The sequence below is a fragment of the Azolla caroliniana genome, unplaced genomic scaffold (assembly GCF_043228905.1).
Source record: "Azolla caroliniana isolate FFs.n. ecotype wild unplaced genomic scaffold, voAzoCaro1.0.p SCAF_21, whole genome shotgun sequence".
NCBI classification, from domain to species: domain Eukaryota; kingdom Viridiplantae; phylum Streptophyta; class Polypodiopsida; order Salviniales; family Salviniaceae; genus Azolla; species Azolla caroliniana.
In genome coordinates this window covers 715,963-733,659 of record NW_028230456.1, presented here as the reverse complement: position 1 = coordinate 733,659, position 17,697 = coordinate 715,963, and the positions used below count along the sequence as shown (strand labels likewise).

General features: G+C 37.5%; 2 protein-coding genes across 2 annotated transcripts; one reads left to right on the top strand and one right to left on the bottom strand.

Annotated features, from left to right (window-relative positions):
• The first annotated feature begins 279 nt into the window (after positions 1–279).
• LOC147850168 (BRCA1-associated RING domain protein 1-like) lies at positions 280–8,072 on the top strand. Its single transcript, XM_087336369.1, has 13 exons — positions 280–410; positions 3,215–3,268; positions 3,351–3,421; positions 3,530–3,637; positions 4,338–4,912; positions 5,022–5,130; positions 5,220–5,350; positions 5,431–5,531; positions 5,648–5,831; positions 6,026–6,511; positions 6,614–6,779; positions 7,131–7,249; positions 7,328–8,072. Exons 1-13 carry the CDS (start codon positions 322–324, stop codon positions 7,652–7,654), a joined length of 2,520 nt encoding a protein of 839 aa, XP_087192495.1. The 5' UTR covers positions 280–321; the 3' UTR covers positions 7,655–8,072.
• A 2,413-nt stretch (positions 8,073–10,485) lies between these two features.
• On the bottom strand, positions 10,486–15,279 carry LOC147850167 (ABC transporter G family member 11-like). The gene is made up of 11 exons (XM_087336615.1): positions 14,856–15,279; positions 14,321–14,409; positions 13,454–13,743; positions 13,100–13,274; positions 12,897–13,004; positions 12,625–12,771; positions 12,274–12,477; positions 12,072–12,158; positions 11,665–11,937; positions 11,471–11,578; positions 10,486–11,212 (listed from the first exon to the last, which is right to left on the bottom strand). The coding sequence occupies exons 1-11, from the start codon at positions 15,268–15,270 to the stop codon at positions 10,826–10,828; spliced, it is 2,283 nt and encodes a 760-aa protein (XP_087192741.1). The 5' UTR covers positions 15,271–15,279; the 3' UTR covers positions 10,486–10,825.
• Positions 15,280–17,697: the final 2,418 nt, after the last annotated feature.

Genomic DNA, 17,697 nt, shown 5'->3' with positions numbered 1-17,697 from the left:
TCTTCTTTCTAATTCGCGCATTTTTGGAGGGCTCCCAAAATCCGAAATCCAAAATCCAAAATCCAAAATCCTTTTCCCTTCCGAAAAAACTCATTTCGAAAATTCCCTTTCGGAGCTTTTTGCTTTTTTTTTGGAGGGGATTTTGCTTTTTTTTTTTTTTTTTTTTTTTGTTTCAAACTTTTGAATCCCCCCTCCCACAAGAAAGAATTGAAAGACTTGAATCAGGCTTCCTCAATCTCTGCGATTCTCCTGATACACCATTCTCCTCCTCGATTCATCACCTCCCCCTTCCTCCTCTTCCCGGGTCTCTGATACAAATCCATGGCTTCTTCACCCCCCTCTTCGCATCCTACTTCAGATCTCCACCTCCATCTCTTTCGGCTCAAGAATTTGCTCTCCTGCTCCATCTGGTATGTATGCTTCTCTTTGTTTAACCTCAAAGCAAATATTGTCTTCTTTAATCGTAATTATCAGCATTCGTTCTGGTTTTTAATCTTAGCTACTAGTCTATTTAATTTCTCCAGTATTCTGTACTTTTATGTCCTTTAGCCTCACATTTCTTAAATGTTTGCTTTATATTCTGAGCAATGGAACGTTCTCTAGCATTCATTGCAACCAAATAACTTCTTCTATTTCTACATTTTTTGCTACGGTTTTGCTGCATGAACAGTTGAGATAATTTTCGTTGCTATCTTCATAGTGAAAATCCTAAGCATTTATCAAGACTCATAGAGTTGGTTTTCATTGAGTAGCTGAAATCCTATGCCTTTTCTTTTACTCTCAATTCATGCCTCTGCAACTCTATATTTTTTGTTTGAATGAGCATTCAAACTCGGATGAACATTGACAAACCCTAAATATCTGCGTAATTTCAGATCCAATAGTTATGGATCTCCTGAAAACTTGTGGAGGTATCTGCATTTACATGGAAATCCTATAAATATGTATATACTTTTGTTGCCTTGTTATCAATCATAACTCATGCAGATACTCCTGACTGAACTGACTTAACAGTCTAAATTCTATTATTAACTTCGCTTGCAGATTCTTCTGACTGAACTGACTGAACAGTCTAATCTCTACTATTAATTTAGCTTGCAGGTTCTCCTGTCTGAATTGACCGAACAGTCTAATCTCTATTATTAACTTAGCTTGCAGATTCTCCTGAGTGAACAATTTAGTCCGGTCATTATCTAACCACGATTGTAGCCTGATTCAATCCTAATGTTCTTAGGTTTCCTCGGACAGACAGTTCGAATCTGACTTTATTTTTTAGCTTGATTTCAAGCCTGATCATTGTGGATATCCTTGGATGAAAACATGAAACCCTTATAATTTAACTAGGTTCAGGACTAATCACTGCCCATTTCTCATTGCTTAACTGTTGAAATCCTATATTTTTCCTTGATTCAAACCAAATCCTTCCATGTATATCTAGGTAAACATCTGAACTACTGCATTTTGCTTGCTTTTAATCCTAATACTTGTGGATATACCTCGACAATCATTTGAAATTCTAGCTGTTTTGCTCGATTCAAGACTCATCCTCATATTTTCTCTGGATGCACAGTTAAAATTCTATTCTTTTACCTCCATTCAAGCCTAATTCTTGGTCATCCCCAAGCTTTAGCCGTTGAAATTCAACATTGCCTCGATTGAAGCAAAATTCTAGCATATCTCCCGGATAAATAGTTAAATGTAAGTCTAATCCTTGTATTTTTCTGTGAACGAACAGTTAAAGCCCTATTTTAAACGTGAATCAAGCCTAATACTTGGTGGTATTCCAAAGAAAAGGCATCTTATATTTTCGTCATTCAATCCTAACCATTGCATATCTTCTGAGAGAACAGTTCAAGTTCCATTTGTTATTCCGTGGCGATTTCCTGTGGTTGAACAGTTGAAATAATATACTTTTTCTTGATTCCAACGAAATCTTTGCATATCTTCCTGGGTAAACAGTTGAAACATTATTTGCTTTCTTTCTAGCCTAATTGTTGTCCATAGCCCTAGCTACGACTGTTGAAACTCTATATATAAGCTCGATTGAAGCTTAGCAAATGGCTGAAATAATGTAATTTGTCTTGATTAAAACCGAATCTCCCATATCTCTCTTGATAAACAGTTGAAATCCAACTATTTTTAGCTTGAATAATATCAAATCCTTGCGTATCTCCTTGAATTGAACAGTTCAAATAACACACCTTTCCTTAATTAAAACCAAAGTTTCCCACAATTGAACTGTTGAAATAATCTATCTTACTTGATTCAAACCACATCCTTGCATATCTCCCTGGATAAACAGTTGAAACGCTATATTTTGTTTGATTTTAAGCCTAACCTTGTATATTTTCGCTGTATAAACAGATATGTAATCTTTTTTATTTCTTGATCCCAGTGTAATCTTTGAAACAGACCTTTGAATACAATATTTTTCTTGATTTAGGCCTAATCGGTGGAGATTTCCCGGATGAACTGTTGTCCTATGGTTAACTTAATTCTTTGAAGCTCTCTATAGTTGAGCACTTGATATCCTATTGGTTGTGTCGATAAAGTTTAATTGTTGCATATCTTTTGGTTGAACAGTTTAAATCCTGTATTTAACCTGATTCAGGCAGATTCCTTGTCTTTCTACTGAATTAACAGTTGAATCTTTACTTCTTCGTTTCATTCAAACCTAATATTTGTACATTTCCCTAATTGAACTATTGAAATCCCATTTTGAGCTTTGAATCAATCTAATCTCTCGATTAACAGTATGCATTTAGCTTTATTTAAGGCTTATCTTTATAAGTCTCTCTGGAGTAGCAGTTAGAGATCTACATTTTAATTTGATTGAAGCCTAATCCTTGTATATTTCCTTGCAAAACATCTTAAGCCCTATAGTTCAGATTCATTCAAGCCTTGTGCTTGTAGGTCTCACTGCATGAACAGTTGTAAGTCTATTCTTAGCTATATGAAAGTCTAGCATTTGTCCATTTACCTACCTGAACAGTTGAAACCCTTTTTCTTTGTCCCCTTTCAGTCTAATCTCTTTGCTTTCTAGCTTCATTCAAGCCTAATTGTATCAGTTTTTAAATTGTTTGGTACTGCTATATAATTTTTGCATGATTTCAACACCAATCCCCCCAAAATCTCCTTCAGTCATATATTTCTAATGTATTTACGGTATCTAAACTGGATGCTAATCTTGAACTTTTCCCTTGTTTTCTTTCAGCCATGGTGTCCTGGAGAGACCAGCATGCCTTCCTTGTAACCATCACTTCTGCATGTAAAGAAGAACCCCTAACAGTTTAAGCATTCGACACTTACTATACACATAGGACACTGTTTCTAATGCGTTGTTTTTTTAGGTCATGTCTTCTCCACTCAATGAAGGAAATATCGGCTTGCCCAAAGTGCAAACAAATGGCCACATCGAGACGTAAGAAACATATGGATATACTTGCTTTATAATATGATTCATGACGGAAGGAAAAGAAACCTTGGCATTTTCATAGGAAATCCTAACATGATGCTAATTTTTAATCAGAAGCAAAGGTCTCACCTGATGTCAATGATATTGTTGATGTGTACCGAAAGATCGAAGAAGCTAGTATAGGATCTTGCTTATCTGAGGTCACAAATCTCAAGGATTCAAGTAAGTATCTGTTTATGAATTAAGAGAGCTTATACGTAACTTATAAGAATCTAAATTCCCCACCTATATTTGAGGGCTATGAACATAAATGTGAGTATCACTTCAATGTGATTCAGAGTCAAATTTGAGATGGAGATAAACCAATTGGACCATTTTACTTTTGTAAACATTATTGTTGTAAAAGACAATGCCTTCTACAAAAAAACGTAGTGTTGACTTTTCTGTATTAAGTTTTTGATGGCAGTTCTGAAATATTTGATCTACTGTACAATGGAGTATTGCTTTTGATCTACATATCAGTGCGTTGATAGCTTTACACTGAATATGAAGGATTGCACTTGGTCTCAATTCCACTTGTATAGACAACTGCGATGGATTAGTTTTTCTTATGATTGCTATAGAACCATGCTGTTAATGTAAACTATGGATATCTGTGTATGTGCAATAGATTTGCATCATGAAGGCCATTGAAATGTGTCATTATTGATGCTGAATGGAAAATATGGGTGATTATATGTGTAAAAAAAAACGCACCACCAATGTGATTCGGACACATGATTAATGTTCCTGATTGGAAACTGACTTAAGGTTTACAAAGAACTAGGATTTCTTGCAGTAAATGAAATCTTGGAAATTTCTATGAATAACTTATGGTTTAGATAGTATAATAAGTTTTGTTGCTACATTGTTTTTTCACCAGGAACACAATTTCATGCTGTTTTAAAGAAACAAAGTTATACTGATGAGAAGGGAATGGGTTTCCATGCAAATACTGAGAATGCCTGTATGAGTCCAACTGACGTGAAGAGGCAAGGATGGAATGAGATGATAAAAAGTCCATCCGATAGAACTCTGAATACAACTGAACTTGGAAGTAAAAAGAGATCATTGCCCTCTGGGGGTGTTCCATGTAGAGGAATCTTACCAGCACCTAAACGTATACACCTTCCCTATCCTCCCTTGCCAAGTGACATGCATGACCTACTTCTATTGGAAAGGAAACACAAAGCTTTGGGAAATGATTCAGCATTAGCTAATGATATTGATGCAAATGAAATAGATCAACGTAAATGTAACAGTGGTTTAGTAGGTATTCAAACTAAGATGGAAGATTTTCCGATGTTATCTAGTAAGGATAACGTCCAAATGCTAGAAGAGGATTGTGTTGTTGAGCAACATGAGAGTCACGGTGGTGTTGAGCAATCAAGCTTGTTGGCATGTATGGGAAGCCAGGCAGAAGGTCAAGAAACTGCACAATCTGAAGAATATACAAGAGTATGCTAATTCTACCTTTATCTCTTAATTATCTATTCATTCAAATTACATACCTAATACCGTTTGTATACAATGTCATCCTAATGACTTAATATGAGTATATTTCCAGGAAAGATTCACAGCTAGTAGTGGAATCACAGGGCCTTCGGCCAGAATTGACTCAAAATTGAGTAAACTGAAGCTGGATAAACTAAACTCAAATGATTCTTCTCCTCAAGGTTACATAGCAAATTTATGTTTGGGGTATTATTTGCAGTACTTTTTGAATGCATATATGCTAAATTTCTTAATCTGAATGTTTCAAAAGTCTCAAGAGCTGGAGCAGATGGTATCTCTATGATTCAATGTGGTGATGATAATGAAACCCCTGTGCCTAAGGTTGTGGATTCAAATGCTGAGTGTGGAACTTGTGCTTTTTGTCACAAAAGTGACTCTCTGGTAAGCTCTGAACTCTTTCAGCAATGATATATCAATTTGCTATAACATATTTGATGCTTAACTCCCATTTGTACTAAAAGGTTGCAGGTACGATGATTAATTACAAGAAAGCAATTGTTGTCAATCTTGGAGGGAAAAAGACTGGGAAGATATCTTGTGTGCACAAAAACTGTGCAGAATGGTCTGTGTTATTCATTTTTCATATGGCCAATTTATTAACATAAGCCAACATGTTATTACAATTTAGAGGGTGAAGGGAAATTGGGCACTAAAGCATTAGTGAATTGCCATCTACAGGGCACCTGGTGTATATTATGAAGACGAAGTTGCAAAAAATGTACCACAAGAAGTAGTTCGGGGACATAAAATCAAGTGTAACGTATGTGGGTTAAGAGGCGCTGTTTTAGGTTGTTATGTAAAACGATGCAGAAAAAGCTTCCATTATCCATGTGCCCAGACCCTTCCATGCAGATGGGATCTGGTAAGTTTCATGATTACATTCATTGTATTTATGGTGTTCTGATTACTAGTTTTGGGAAAACTCAATAATACTTGAGTGTTCTCTGTATTACCGCATAATGCCTCTAAGTTCTCTTTATTTCGCAAATACCATCGGTCAAATCTTGCAGATTTAGATTAAATTTCCCTTTGGAATGTGTTTAAACATTTATGCAGGGAAACTTCTTGGTACTTTGCCCAGAGCACTCTGGTTCAAAGTTCCCTGATGAAGGTCTCAAGGGATTTAAGTCATGCTTCTCAAACAACCTTGAATCTGCTATGGTAGAATCTGAGAGGAACGATACGTGCTTCCCTAATGATTACAATCCTGATAGCTATGCATCTAATGCAAAAACAGTAACTCATAATCAGATCAGTCTTTCTTCTGATGTTTATGTTCCAACTATGGAAGCTTCTACACCAAATGAACATCAAAGTCTTCAATGTGAATACATGCCTAAAGTCTATGTACCAACAATGGAAACTTCCACTCTGAATAAGAAAATTATTCATTGCGAAATACAACCTGAAGTGTATGTGCCAAACACAGAAGCCGCAGCTCTGTGTTCTGTGAAGATTGAGGCTACAATGGAAGAACATGCAATGAAATGGCCGACATCGAAATGGGTTCTTTGTGCTTCTGGGTTGAACGCCAAAACAAATGTACAATCATCCACTTTGCTAAATATATATCTCAACAAATGTGACCTATTTCACTTTACTTTGTGATTGTAATATTGATACTGTGTTTTTCTTATTCTGCAGGAGTTGTTGGCTACTTTTGTTCGTCGTACAGGAGTCATAGTAGAGAGAATGTGGTCTCCACGTGTCACTCATCTTATCTGTGGTACTGATGAAATGGGAGCTGCTAGAAGAACCTTCAAGTATCTGATGGCAAATTTGGAAGGAAAATGGATTTTGAAAGTTGATTGTATGTTCTTTTGCCATTTTATTTTAGCTATTTTCTTTTTGTCTTTGGAGAGGAACCGACGAGTTGAAAATTAAATGTATGTTCATGTGCATGGCATTTTGTTTGAAAGTACATTGTTTGTTCATATGCCATGTTATGTCTTTTGTCATGTCTTTCCATGCCTGAACCCCTATTTTATTTTAGCTACTCACCTTTTGTGTCTTTGGAGAGGAACCAACGGGTTGAAAATTGATTGTATGTTCATGTGCATGGCATTTTGTTCAAAAAGACATTGTTTGTTCATATGCCATGTTATGTCTTTTGTCATGTCTTTCCATGCCTGAACCCCTATTGGTCATGGTTATTTTGTAGGGTTGTCTGCGTGCATGGCAGCAAGTAAATATGTTAATGAAGAACCGTATGAAGTCAGCAAGGACGTTCATGGCATGATAGGGGGACCTAGACATGCCCGTGGCATGGCCTTTGTGAAGGTATAGAGGCATATATACATGGATTTATACATGGTATGATAGGGTAGCTCTAAAGTTCTTGAGTCTTGCATGATTCAGGCATACCGGCTGTTCGAAGGCCTTCGATTCTACTTTATGGGGAGCTTCATTAGTACTTATAAGGCTGACTTGCAAGCTCTCTTGAAGGCAGGAGGGGGGGAGATTCTCAGCATTATCCCAGATGCTATGGACATGGATTCTGGGGGGACAGATGTAATAGTTTATAGCAAGGATGTATCTAATGATGAAATGAGGTATAGAGATGAGGTGATTAAGGCAAGGTACGTGGAAGCCAAATCATATGCAGGCATCGTGGGGTCAAAGGTCGTTAGTCACATATGGATACTAGATTCTGTTGCAACATATGAGCTCCAACCTTTTGAATAACTGAGGAAGATAGAGAGAGAGAAGCTTTACTTCAGGTTAGATACAACCCAGTACTTGAGCCTGCGATCCATGGAGGCTGCTATGCACATGATCTAATGCTAGGAGTGATCAGTGTGCCCATTTGCAGCATATTTGAAAATTTTGAACCGGACCCAGTACATGCTTAAATTATTGCCAACCATCTAGCAAGCGGGAAAATCATGCTTTTCCCTGTTTTTGCAAGAGTAAGGTCTGAATCTGATTTTATTCTTGATCTAGTCAAAACTTCTATTCAAGCCCATTTGGATATGTGTAATAATTATTGTCCTACCATACCTTAGGGCATGAGGAACAAAGAAAAGAGCAAGCAGCCCTTTTTGAAATGCTTTGGACAACATCTATGTCTACTAGGGTATTTAGATCCAATAATTTGATGATTTATAGCCATGTTGAAACATCAGAAATAACATCGGATAGATCCATGGTGTAGTCAAGGATATGATTGCGTGAGATTTTACATTTACATTGCTCGATGGTGTGCTCAAATGTCATGTCTATACTCATCGATATGATTGTGTACAGGACATGTTTTTATAAAGAAAGGAAAGAATGGCCATATAATATCTATTGTGGCACAATAGTTTGATGCGCACTCACTTCATTTCATATATTTCTTGATGTTTACGTCTTAAGTATTATTGCCTATATTGACTAGAAATGCAACATAAAGAAATACAAATTGGGTATTCAAAATGTCTATCTTGTGAAGTGACATAGGGACTCGGGAGGATTGTGATTTATAGTTTGCCATTGTATGATTTCACTACATTGACATGTTGGGGAAGGTTGTCGAAATGTTTAGATCATCTCCATAGAGACTATCATAAAGTAAATTTCCAATAGCTTGGACGAATCATTACACATGTCATGTGGCACTCTAAAATATTGTATTTCATAATTTGTGGATGCAAATGCTAGAGAATTGTTCATTTCTCTTAAATGTAACCAACTCCAAATTCAAAGTCCTTAATTTTTCCTCAAAGCACTTCTTATTTCTTAGTCAACTTTGAATGTCATTACTTTTTGGCAATAGTATGATAGTATCTTCACAATGTCTTTTTTGCTAGCAACTTGATGAAGCTCCACCCTATCTCATTTCATTGGAGTGATAGATTTCTAGACTTGCAAACCAAGGGTGGTGCTCCATAAAAACAAGGGAAAAGTACTAGGATACCCTTGGAAGTTCGTCTATTTACTAGAATGCCCTTGGAAGTTCCAAATTTACCAAACTACCCCTATGTCCAAAAAAATACACTTTATAAAGTAATTATACAGTCAAATCTTTGGTACATAGGGCTAGTTCGGGTCCATTTCTTCCATCTTTGGTAAATAGGGCTTGTAGATTTGAGTGTATAATACTTTATAAAGTGTAATTTTTTGGACATAGGGGTAGTTTGATAAATTTGGAACTTCCAGGGGCATTCTGGTAAATAGACGAACTTCCAGGGGTATCCTGGTACTTTTCCCTAAAAACAAACACAAGTGTTTGAAACATGATCATACACAACTTCAGAAGTTAATATTATTTGCAATGGTAATTTACATTATTCATAAACACACAAACATCATTGTTTAAATATCTATTAATGTACCCATTCATAATTGCAATATTTGCAACTATTGATTTTGGGGGAAAAGGTTTCATTCTTAGTGCTTGTTAAAACACCTTTGACGATCATCTAAAATCACAACACAAGGGAACTAACTAGTAAGAATGTTTAAACCATGAGATTGCTTAGGGTTTGTTTGCCTACCAAAATAAATATCTCAGTTTACAATTCTAGAAGCATGTTTCCTCTTAGCTACCATCAATGGTAAGCTTTGCTCAAGGACATATTTACCAATGTGCTCAAATGAGGAAATGGTTATCTTGATGTGCTCATTAAAGTGTATTTCTAGGGAGTTCATCCCAAGTTTCCCAATGGTGGTGGGTTCATGTTTCGGATCACAATAGACACAAATCATTTGAGCACATAGGACATATATACCAATGTGCTCGAATGAGGAAATGGTTATGTTGATGTGCTCTACGAAAAAGTATAGATTTTAGGAGCCCCATGGGCTCGTTTTAGTACATAGGATATGGATGTTAAACTTGAATAAAACATGTAAAAAGGTACTATTGAAATCCTTGAAGTGTGTTGTTTCCCTCATAGTTTCCAATTATTTCACACATGAAAAAGAATGTGGTGGATTCATAAATATGGCAAATGACACAAATATGGATATTGAATCACTAGCTGGTAAATTTATTTAGGCATGTTGTGTGTATATGCACAGAGATGTGTTATACAAATTGTTTTAGGGCAACACAATGAGCGAGGACATTAAGCTTGCAATCACTTTCTATATAGGCCCGATACTCAACCAGAGAATTAGAACATGGGAGATACTTTTTACATGAGACTCCCTTGACAATGGTTTCCTTACCCATTTGCAAAACACTTTGCATATTTCCTTCCCCCACAAGGGCGTGCCAATGGTGATTGAGGTTCAATACTTGAAAATTTTAGCATAACTTTTCTTGAGACACAATCCATTTACACATAGGTAGGTGTGCGGAACTACTCATATTTGATGTCACTAATGATACACCATGGTTTTACGACAGAGACCTTGGTTAAAGGGAATGAGGAAATATAAATGGGTGTACAATTAATCAATGAATCATTTTCCTTTCCGACCATTAGAGACATCAGCATTCATGTGTGTGTGTGTGTGTGTGTGTGTGTGTGTGTGTGTGTGTGTGTGTGTGTGTGTGTGTGTGTGTGTAAATTATATAGCATTGCTCATACCATCAATTTGCAATAAATGGAAATCTTGTTATTGAAAAATATTACAATCAGTAATTAATTAATGGCTGAATTAATAGAATAGTGGGTTTTCCTTTGAATTAACTGTAATGGAGTATATATATATATATATGTATGTATGTATCATTACATTCTCTTTTTAAATTGATGGGGATAGGCAATGAATAGATTAATGTTCAGGGAGGCATGGATATAGATCATTCACTGATGTAGTATTGGCCAATTAAGGATTATTGTTACTGAAATTCAGAACAAGGAATATATGTGTCGTTAATTCTTTCGCTATTGAATTGGATTTTGGCAGATAGTTGGGCATAAATTAATGTGATGAGTCTTGGAGGAAAAACAATGATGGGCGAAGATCCGGATAGGGTGTCTGCACACAGGATGCTGATGCAGATTCCAATTCCTGCACGGATGCCGGTTCAGAAGGAAATGTGCTAGTGGGGGCTGTCGATGGTACACCCACACTGACAGTTCGCCTCCACATGTTGTAGGCCCTTGACAATTTCACCATCAACACAAAGAGGATCCTATAGCCTACTACCATGACTACCAATACTGCAAGATCCCACCACTTGGACCTTGATAGGTCTACATCATAAATAGTTGTCAGAATCATTTTCCCTTCAATTGGTGGAGCTGGCCATGCCCCTGACCCCAAGCTCCCGAAGTTCAATCCGAGAAAATCATTCTGATACATACCCTACACAACACAAAACTGTTTAATGAGTATATATAACTAGTACATTTTAAGGCATTGATTAAGACCACACATGTATTGAGAACTAACCAAAATCAAATTATAGTAAAATGGCTAGATCAGATGTAATATATCAGGAAATTTGTCTCAAATAATCTAGGGGGGAAGTGATGTTGGGGTTTAGAGACCTACAAGCATGGGAATGAACCTTGAGACTAAATACACATAAGACATGAAGCTTATACCCTAATTTGCACTGACCTGCATGGCATACATATGGAAGCTCATGTATGACATTGGATATCTCCAGATCGGTTTCGGCATATCATTTGGCAACCGAAAGAATCCAGCTACTAACATGAAAATACCCTGCTCACACCATCGATAACCCAAATGCAAACATTACGACCTTAAGTTGGTAGTACCATCATAAAAAAAGACATGTATATACGTACTTGGATGCCAGCTCCGGTGATGATCCCCATTAGGAAGTTGGGAATAACACTAGCAACTGCCATCATGAGGCTCTCGACGACTGCAAGACATGCTAGAAGGCAGAGCACAAAGTAGATGAAATGGCTGAAACCTGGGTGTAAACCTACTAGATAGTAGCAAATGGAGCTTGATATAATTGCAATAAGACCCAAGAATGGCAACGCTGACAACAAGTTAGCCAAGGCAAATGGGACAACCCCATAGTGACCATTCAATTGCTCGCGAGAAAAAACCTAGTTTTGCATTAAAAACACCAAAAGAAGCATATAAAATTATTACGATTTTATTAAAAAAAATCTGTAGGAAGATGGAACATAATAATGACATGTGTTTTCACTCAAAAAGCTAATTTTGTTAAGAATCTTACCTTCATATCCTCTATAAAAGATGGAAATCCTCCAATTGACATAAATGTCAAGAACCCCGTGACATACGATATACATGATGCTCGGGCCTAAATAATTAATTAATGAAAGAATTTCTTATAAAAAAGTGGTACTCGATTTAACTGCATATATAAACAGATGCTAAGCTTTAAATTGTGACTCTTGAGATTGTATTTTTCTCACCATAATGGATTGATATGCAGTTCCGATGTTGAAGTAGATGGAGCCAATGCACGTCGTCAACACAATATATATCGCAAGACGAAGCCAATAATATCCAATGTCTCGCCTCATGTTTATGAATGACCTCCGTGTTAGTGCCGATGTTTGAATTAGAAAAGAAGCCTTTGGAGGTCTGGTTTCATTTCGATCAATTCCATTTGCTTTCTGACACAATTCCGATAGCAAGTCAGATCACGATCAGTATACATTATTAAGAACTCGATAGGATATAACCTGAGTATGTAAATGTAGACACAAATTGCAGCATGAGACCTAGATTGATCACACTTGAGGCATTGTTTGTGTAGGTACCTGGCGACCTTGTTGAGAAAAGAAGTCGTCAACTCGTGCTTTTGCAACCTCAAAAAACTTAGATTTCGCATATCGATCCACAAGTATGTTGGTCATTTGAGTTGAGCTTAGGCTCTCAAGGTGATAACCAGTCTCCACATCCAATTTCTACAATCGTTGAATTAAATTATTTGTCCATCGTCCACATACACACACACACATATACGTATACATATCTTATACTGGTAGGAGTACTTCATATGGCTCTATGAAATTTATGAGAGAGAACCCACCATTGGAAACGACGATCTCACACTGTCAAAGTCGGAATTGATGGAGCAAAGGTAATGATCTGATGGATTTCCATGTTGCGGACAGGGGAAGCCAGCATTGGCAAAATGCTATATACATTTCATGATGAAGATACGAGTGAGATTTTTGTTGTCTATCAAGAGATTAATAAAATGAGTGACCAAAACGATATAAGTGTTGTTACCTCGCTAGCAAGTATTCTATCACCAAAGTAGACAGTTCGGCCGCCTGAGAGAAGAAAGAGGGAGTCAAAGAGAGAGAAAACTTCAGTGCTTGGTTGATGAATTGAGGCAATGAGTGTTCGCTCTCCTTCGTGTGCCAGACTACGGAGGGTTGCAGTCACAAAGAAAGCAGAGGCACTACACATAGAAATAATGTCCAATTAAATCAAGGAGAAAAAACATAGATGGATAGGTTCATCCTGCCATGTCCTGGATTAGAACTTGGACATGCCCAACATAAATGGATTGTCTCCTACGGTACCAGTGGTGAAAAGTTCTTAAGATAGATAGATAGATAGATAGCCAGATATACATACCTATCAAGGCCACTTGTGGGTTCATCCAGAAAGAGGATCTTTGGGCGAGTGAGAATCTCTAAAGCTATGCTTACACGCCGTTTTCCACCGCCACTCAACCCTCGCAAATGCCAGTTTCCCACCGGGGTATCTGCGCTCTCCCGTAAACCCATCTCTTCCATTGTCTTCTCCACTAGTGCCTCCCTTTCCTCCTTCCCCATTTGTCCTGATAGGCGTAAACTAGCAGAGTACATTATTGTTTCCCGCACCGTCAATGTCCCCAACAATGTATCGTCTTGTGTTACATATGCCTAACAAATACTGACCAATGATTAGGGGGAACAACAATGGATCTTTGTGCACGTGTATATTTAACTCCAGATGTTTTACACACTGGAAAATGCCCATGTAAAAAATGCAATTTTCCCATGCCCCTGAAAGCATTTCCCAATGTTGGAAATGTAGCTAACTGCTGATAAGTGCATTCTCCCATGTAGGGCATGTGATTTTCCGATACTCCAGAAAACATCTACCCAGTATCGGAAATTCATTCTCCTATATACGAAATGCAAGTTTCCAAAGCTCCAGAAAGCACTTTCCTCTTTGGGAAGGCCATTCTCCTGATGTGCCAGAATGTATCATCCCATGTGTAGGAATTCCAGAGAAATACATTTTTCTGCATGTGAGGAGGGATTCTCTGGTGTGGGGAAATGCATTTTCCATGTGACTTTCCAGTAGTGTTTCCCTATGGAATTCAACATAATGAGCTTCCGCACAGAAGTTCATAATGTTAAGAGATCATAATCCAAACAGGAAATGTATAAAATTTCTTGATATATATATGAATGAGCTGAATCATTTATGTGTGATTGAATAAAGTTCACTCACAATTCCCTTGCCATGTGATGAGCTCTTCTTCCCTGACCCCGTACATGCAGAAACCTCGCCACTCAGTCTAGCACACTTCCCAAGCCTCCCTGTGATATCAACACTTCACCACCATCAGATCGAAGCACCTCATGTTTATAAATTAGGAGAAGCTAATATATTGAGTGACCCTTAAATCTGATACAAAAAATTAATTCTGTATACATCCATACACAAGCATAAATACATACATACATACATACATACATACATACATACATACATACATACAAACTCAACGCTACATACATTCATACATGCACACAAAACCAGTGCAAGATACATTCATGCAAAATACATCAATATCAAACTAATCGACACATACATACATCCAGGAATTCACGCATAATTACATACATACTTATATACATACATCCACAAATCAATGCCGACAAAGGTATGTACACACACTCATGCATCCTCACATGGATCCATCCATACACGCACCACATCCACGCTATGAAGACAATACTACTGATGCACTTATAAGATTGACCTGCAAGAGCATCGAGCAGCGTTGATTTCCCCGAGCCAGATGGGCCCATGATGGCAAGGATGTTCCCCGGCTCTGCATAGCCACTCAGCCCATGCAACAAAACCCGAGCTTGCTTCCTTGAGCTTTGTACGGTCACCCGCAAGTCCCGCCATGCGACCCCTGCTCGCGACGACGGCGAAGAAGAAGAAGAAGTCGACAGATCACCTGAAGAGCTTCTACTCGTACTAGTACTGGGACAACTAAGGCTTGTGCGTGTGCTTGTACATGAAGAAAGTAGCTCCAAGGTATTGCTTGTTTTAATGGTGGGTGATGAGTGAGTGTCACTACTAGTTGAATCCAAGGACTCCATTAAAGCTTTGGGTCTTGAGTCTTGGCAGTTGATGATGATACAGGGGAAGCACATACATACATACATACATATATACTGAGAGGAAGGTGGGGGAGTAGTGCAGCAGGGGAGGCACAAACAGTTCAGGAATGGGGGTTAAGGTTGTTGGGCTATTTTTGTATATAAAGGAAATTTTGAATTAATATTTTTATTTTTATTTTTATTTTTATTTTTGGTTGGGTTGGGTTGGGGGGGGTAGGGGTAGGGGTAGGGGTAATTGGGTGAGAGAAGGGGAGTGATCTCCTCCATGATTTCATCACTTATTTTGCCACCAGTTTTGTTCCCCTCTTTTGAATCTTGCTTTCCCTCCCACCCCCCAAATTTGATCTATATTCTTTGCTAACAACAATTCGTTGTCTGACCATTTGGTCCGCACCATTTCGACTCTCTCTATGCGTCTGTCGCCCACATTTCATCCGATCGGTGATCAATGTGAACACGATACGATATCGAGTACTCTTCTTCTGGTTGAGGTCATCGCTACGTATGTCGTGCATGTATCGTTGATATGTCTGTTTACACGTCCTTGTCGTGTAATATTCCAACATCTAACGTCATCTCTCTAGACTCTCATCAATATGTGATGGTTCTGTATGTTGGATTTTGGCTGCCAATGGGTATCTATGTGATCTTCCATTCAACCTTCATGGCCTCCAAAATTAGTAAGGAATTCTATCAAAATACGAGAACTTCAATCTCCTCTCCGAGTACATGTGTGGTTCCCTAAATCAAGTATGACACGTTACCACATCAACACTTTGAATCTTCTTTTGAAGAAATTTATGTCAATGGTTGAGGTTTCTATAGGCATTGGCTGTTTTTTGTACCATCTTAGCCTCGACTATTGGGAAATTCAATCTCCAATGTTGATTTAGTCCGACGTTCTACCACAGCCAAAAATCAATCCACAATTTGCCACACCCACGTTTTGGGGAATTTGGTCTTACAATGAGAATGTACACGATGAACACGGTGTTTTATATCTTAGCTAAATCATACCACAATCAATATGCTTGAATTTAAAATATTTTCCCACAAGAAACCAATGATTCTAGGATATTTGAAAACTTCGATGAGATTTTATTGAAAACTTGATAACACTCGCAATAAAAAATAGCTTACTCATAAAGTCTATCAAAGGAGGGGACAACAGATCTGGGTAAGAAATATCGATTCTAATCGGAAAATGTTAATAACTTCATTATAAGTCCCTGGATTGTAGAAAGGTCGATAGAAAAAACATCACCACATATGCTTTTTCTTAGAGAGAATTTTGGACCAACGCTTTGTCCTAATCACTTCTGAAGCTCCACCTATTATTTATTATTCACACAAGGTCAACACTATCCCAATGGTGTTGTTCACTGGTAATATAGGCATTTCTTCTCAAATATATGTTTGGATGAACGATTTCTTTTGTTCATTTTTCTATCTCCTAGAGTTGTATCTATAAAGTAAATTGTATTTTCCATGTTATGCAAGACCTTTCCCTACCATTTACTTTGTAAAGTATGCACACAATATCACACGTGTATGCTTGCTAGTTTAAATATAGTAGAAAGTTGATAGTTCACCATAGTTGTTTTAAATATTGTATAGGATTTGCAATTTTCATGTTGTGAGCACGAATTGAACATATCACCTTTCGTGCTACCAACCCTAACATCATAAGTAATCTTATGTTTGACCCACGATCCATTTCTAAATAGTTGCCTAAGTATAAGTTCTTCCACTTGTTTTGGGAACTTGTTGCATGGATCATATATTGAATATTAATAGTGTTTTGAAAAATAGGTTAACATTTTTTATGTTTGCAAGAATGTGTCACATGCTTACGAGGCTAACATACTTCATGCTCCAGTAGAAAATGATAACATCTGGGGTTGGGACAATTCCTAACATTGGCGTTATTTAGGAATCGACAACGGTCCGGTTTGGGAGCTTTCAAACTTGAACTGAGCCAGCTCCTAAACCGGTTGAGCATAAACATATTTAGGAACTAGTTAAAGCCCAAAGTGGTTTGGTTCGGCTTGAGCCATCCCAACCCAAGCTCAAACAATTAAGGAAGCTCAAGCCTAAACCAAATTGTTATAAACGGTTAAACAGTTCGGTTTAGGTTCGAGCCAAGCCGGTGTTTATTCCTAGCGCTAATGATATTCCAGGATATTAAAGAGTGAGGTTGGTTAAGTGACACGAATGCCATAAATGTGATACATGCTTTAACATTACTATTTGATAGAACATTGCTTTGATGAGAGGCCTCTTTACATTTTGTTCGAGTGGATGGAAACCCATTGCTGCATATAAATCTTGAAAGGAAAGTGAACGTTTTGAAAGATAGCCAAGATAATATTTGCATCAGGTAGATGAGCATTGACTTTAAACATAGGATTTGATTTATGGATAAAAGATATGGTGTTAGAAGGGACTTGGTATGACTTTTCCCCAACACAA

Coding starts and splice junctions, on each gene's coding strand:
- LOC147850168 (XM_087336369.1), top strand. CDS start 322: ATGGCTTCTTCACCCCCCTCTTCGCATCCTACTTCAGATCTCCACCTC. Junction 5,832..6,025: donor TTCCATGCAGATGGGATCTG/GTAAGTTTCATG, acceptor ACATTTATGCAG/GGAAACTTCTTGGTACTTTG. Junction 6,780..7,130: donor ATGGATTTTGAAAGTTGATT/GTATGTTCTTTT, acceptor GTTATTTTGTAG/GGTTGTCTGCGTGCATGGCA.
- LOC147850167 (XM_087336615.1), bottom strand. CDS start 15,270: ATGTATGTATGTATGTGCTTCCCCTGTATCATCATCAACTGCCAAGAC. Junction 14,410..14,855: donor GCTGCTCGATGCTCTTGCAG/GTCAATCTTATA, acceptor TTGATATCACAG/GGAGGCTTGGGAAGTGTGCT. Junction 11,213..11,470: donor TCCATATGTATGCCATGCAG/GTCAGTGCAAAT, acceptor TGTGTTGTGTAG/GGTATGTATCAGAATGATTT.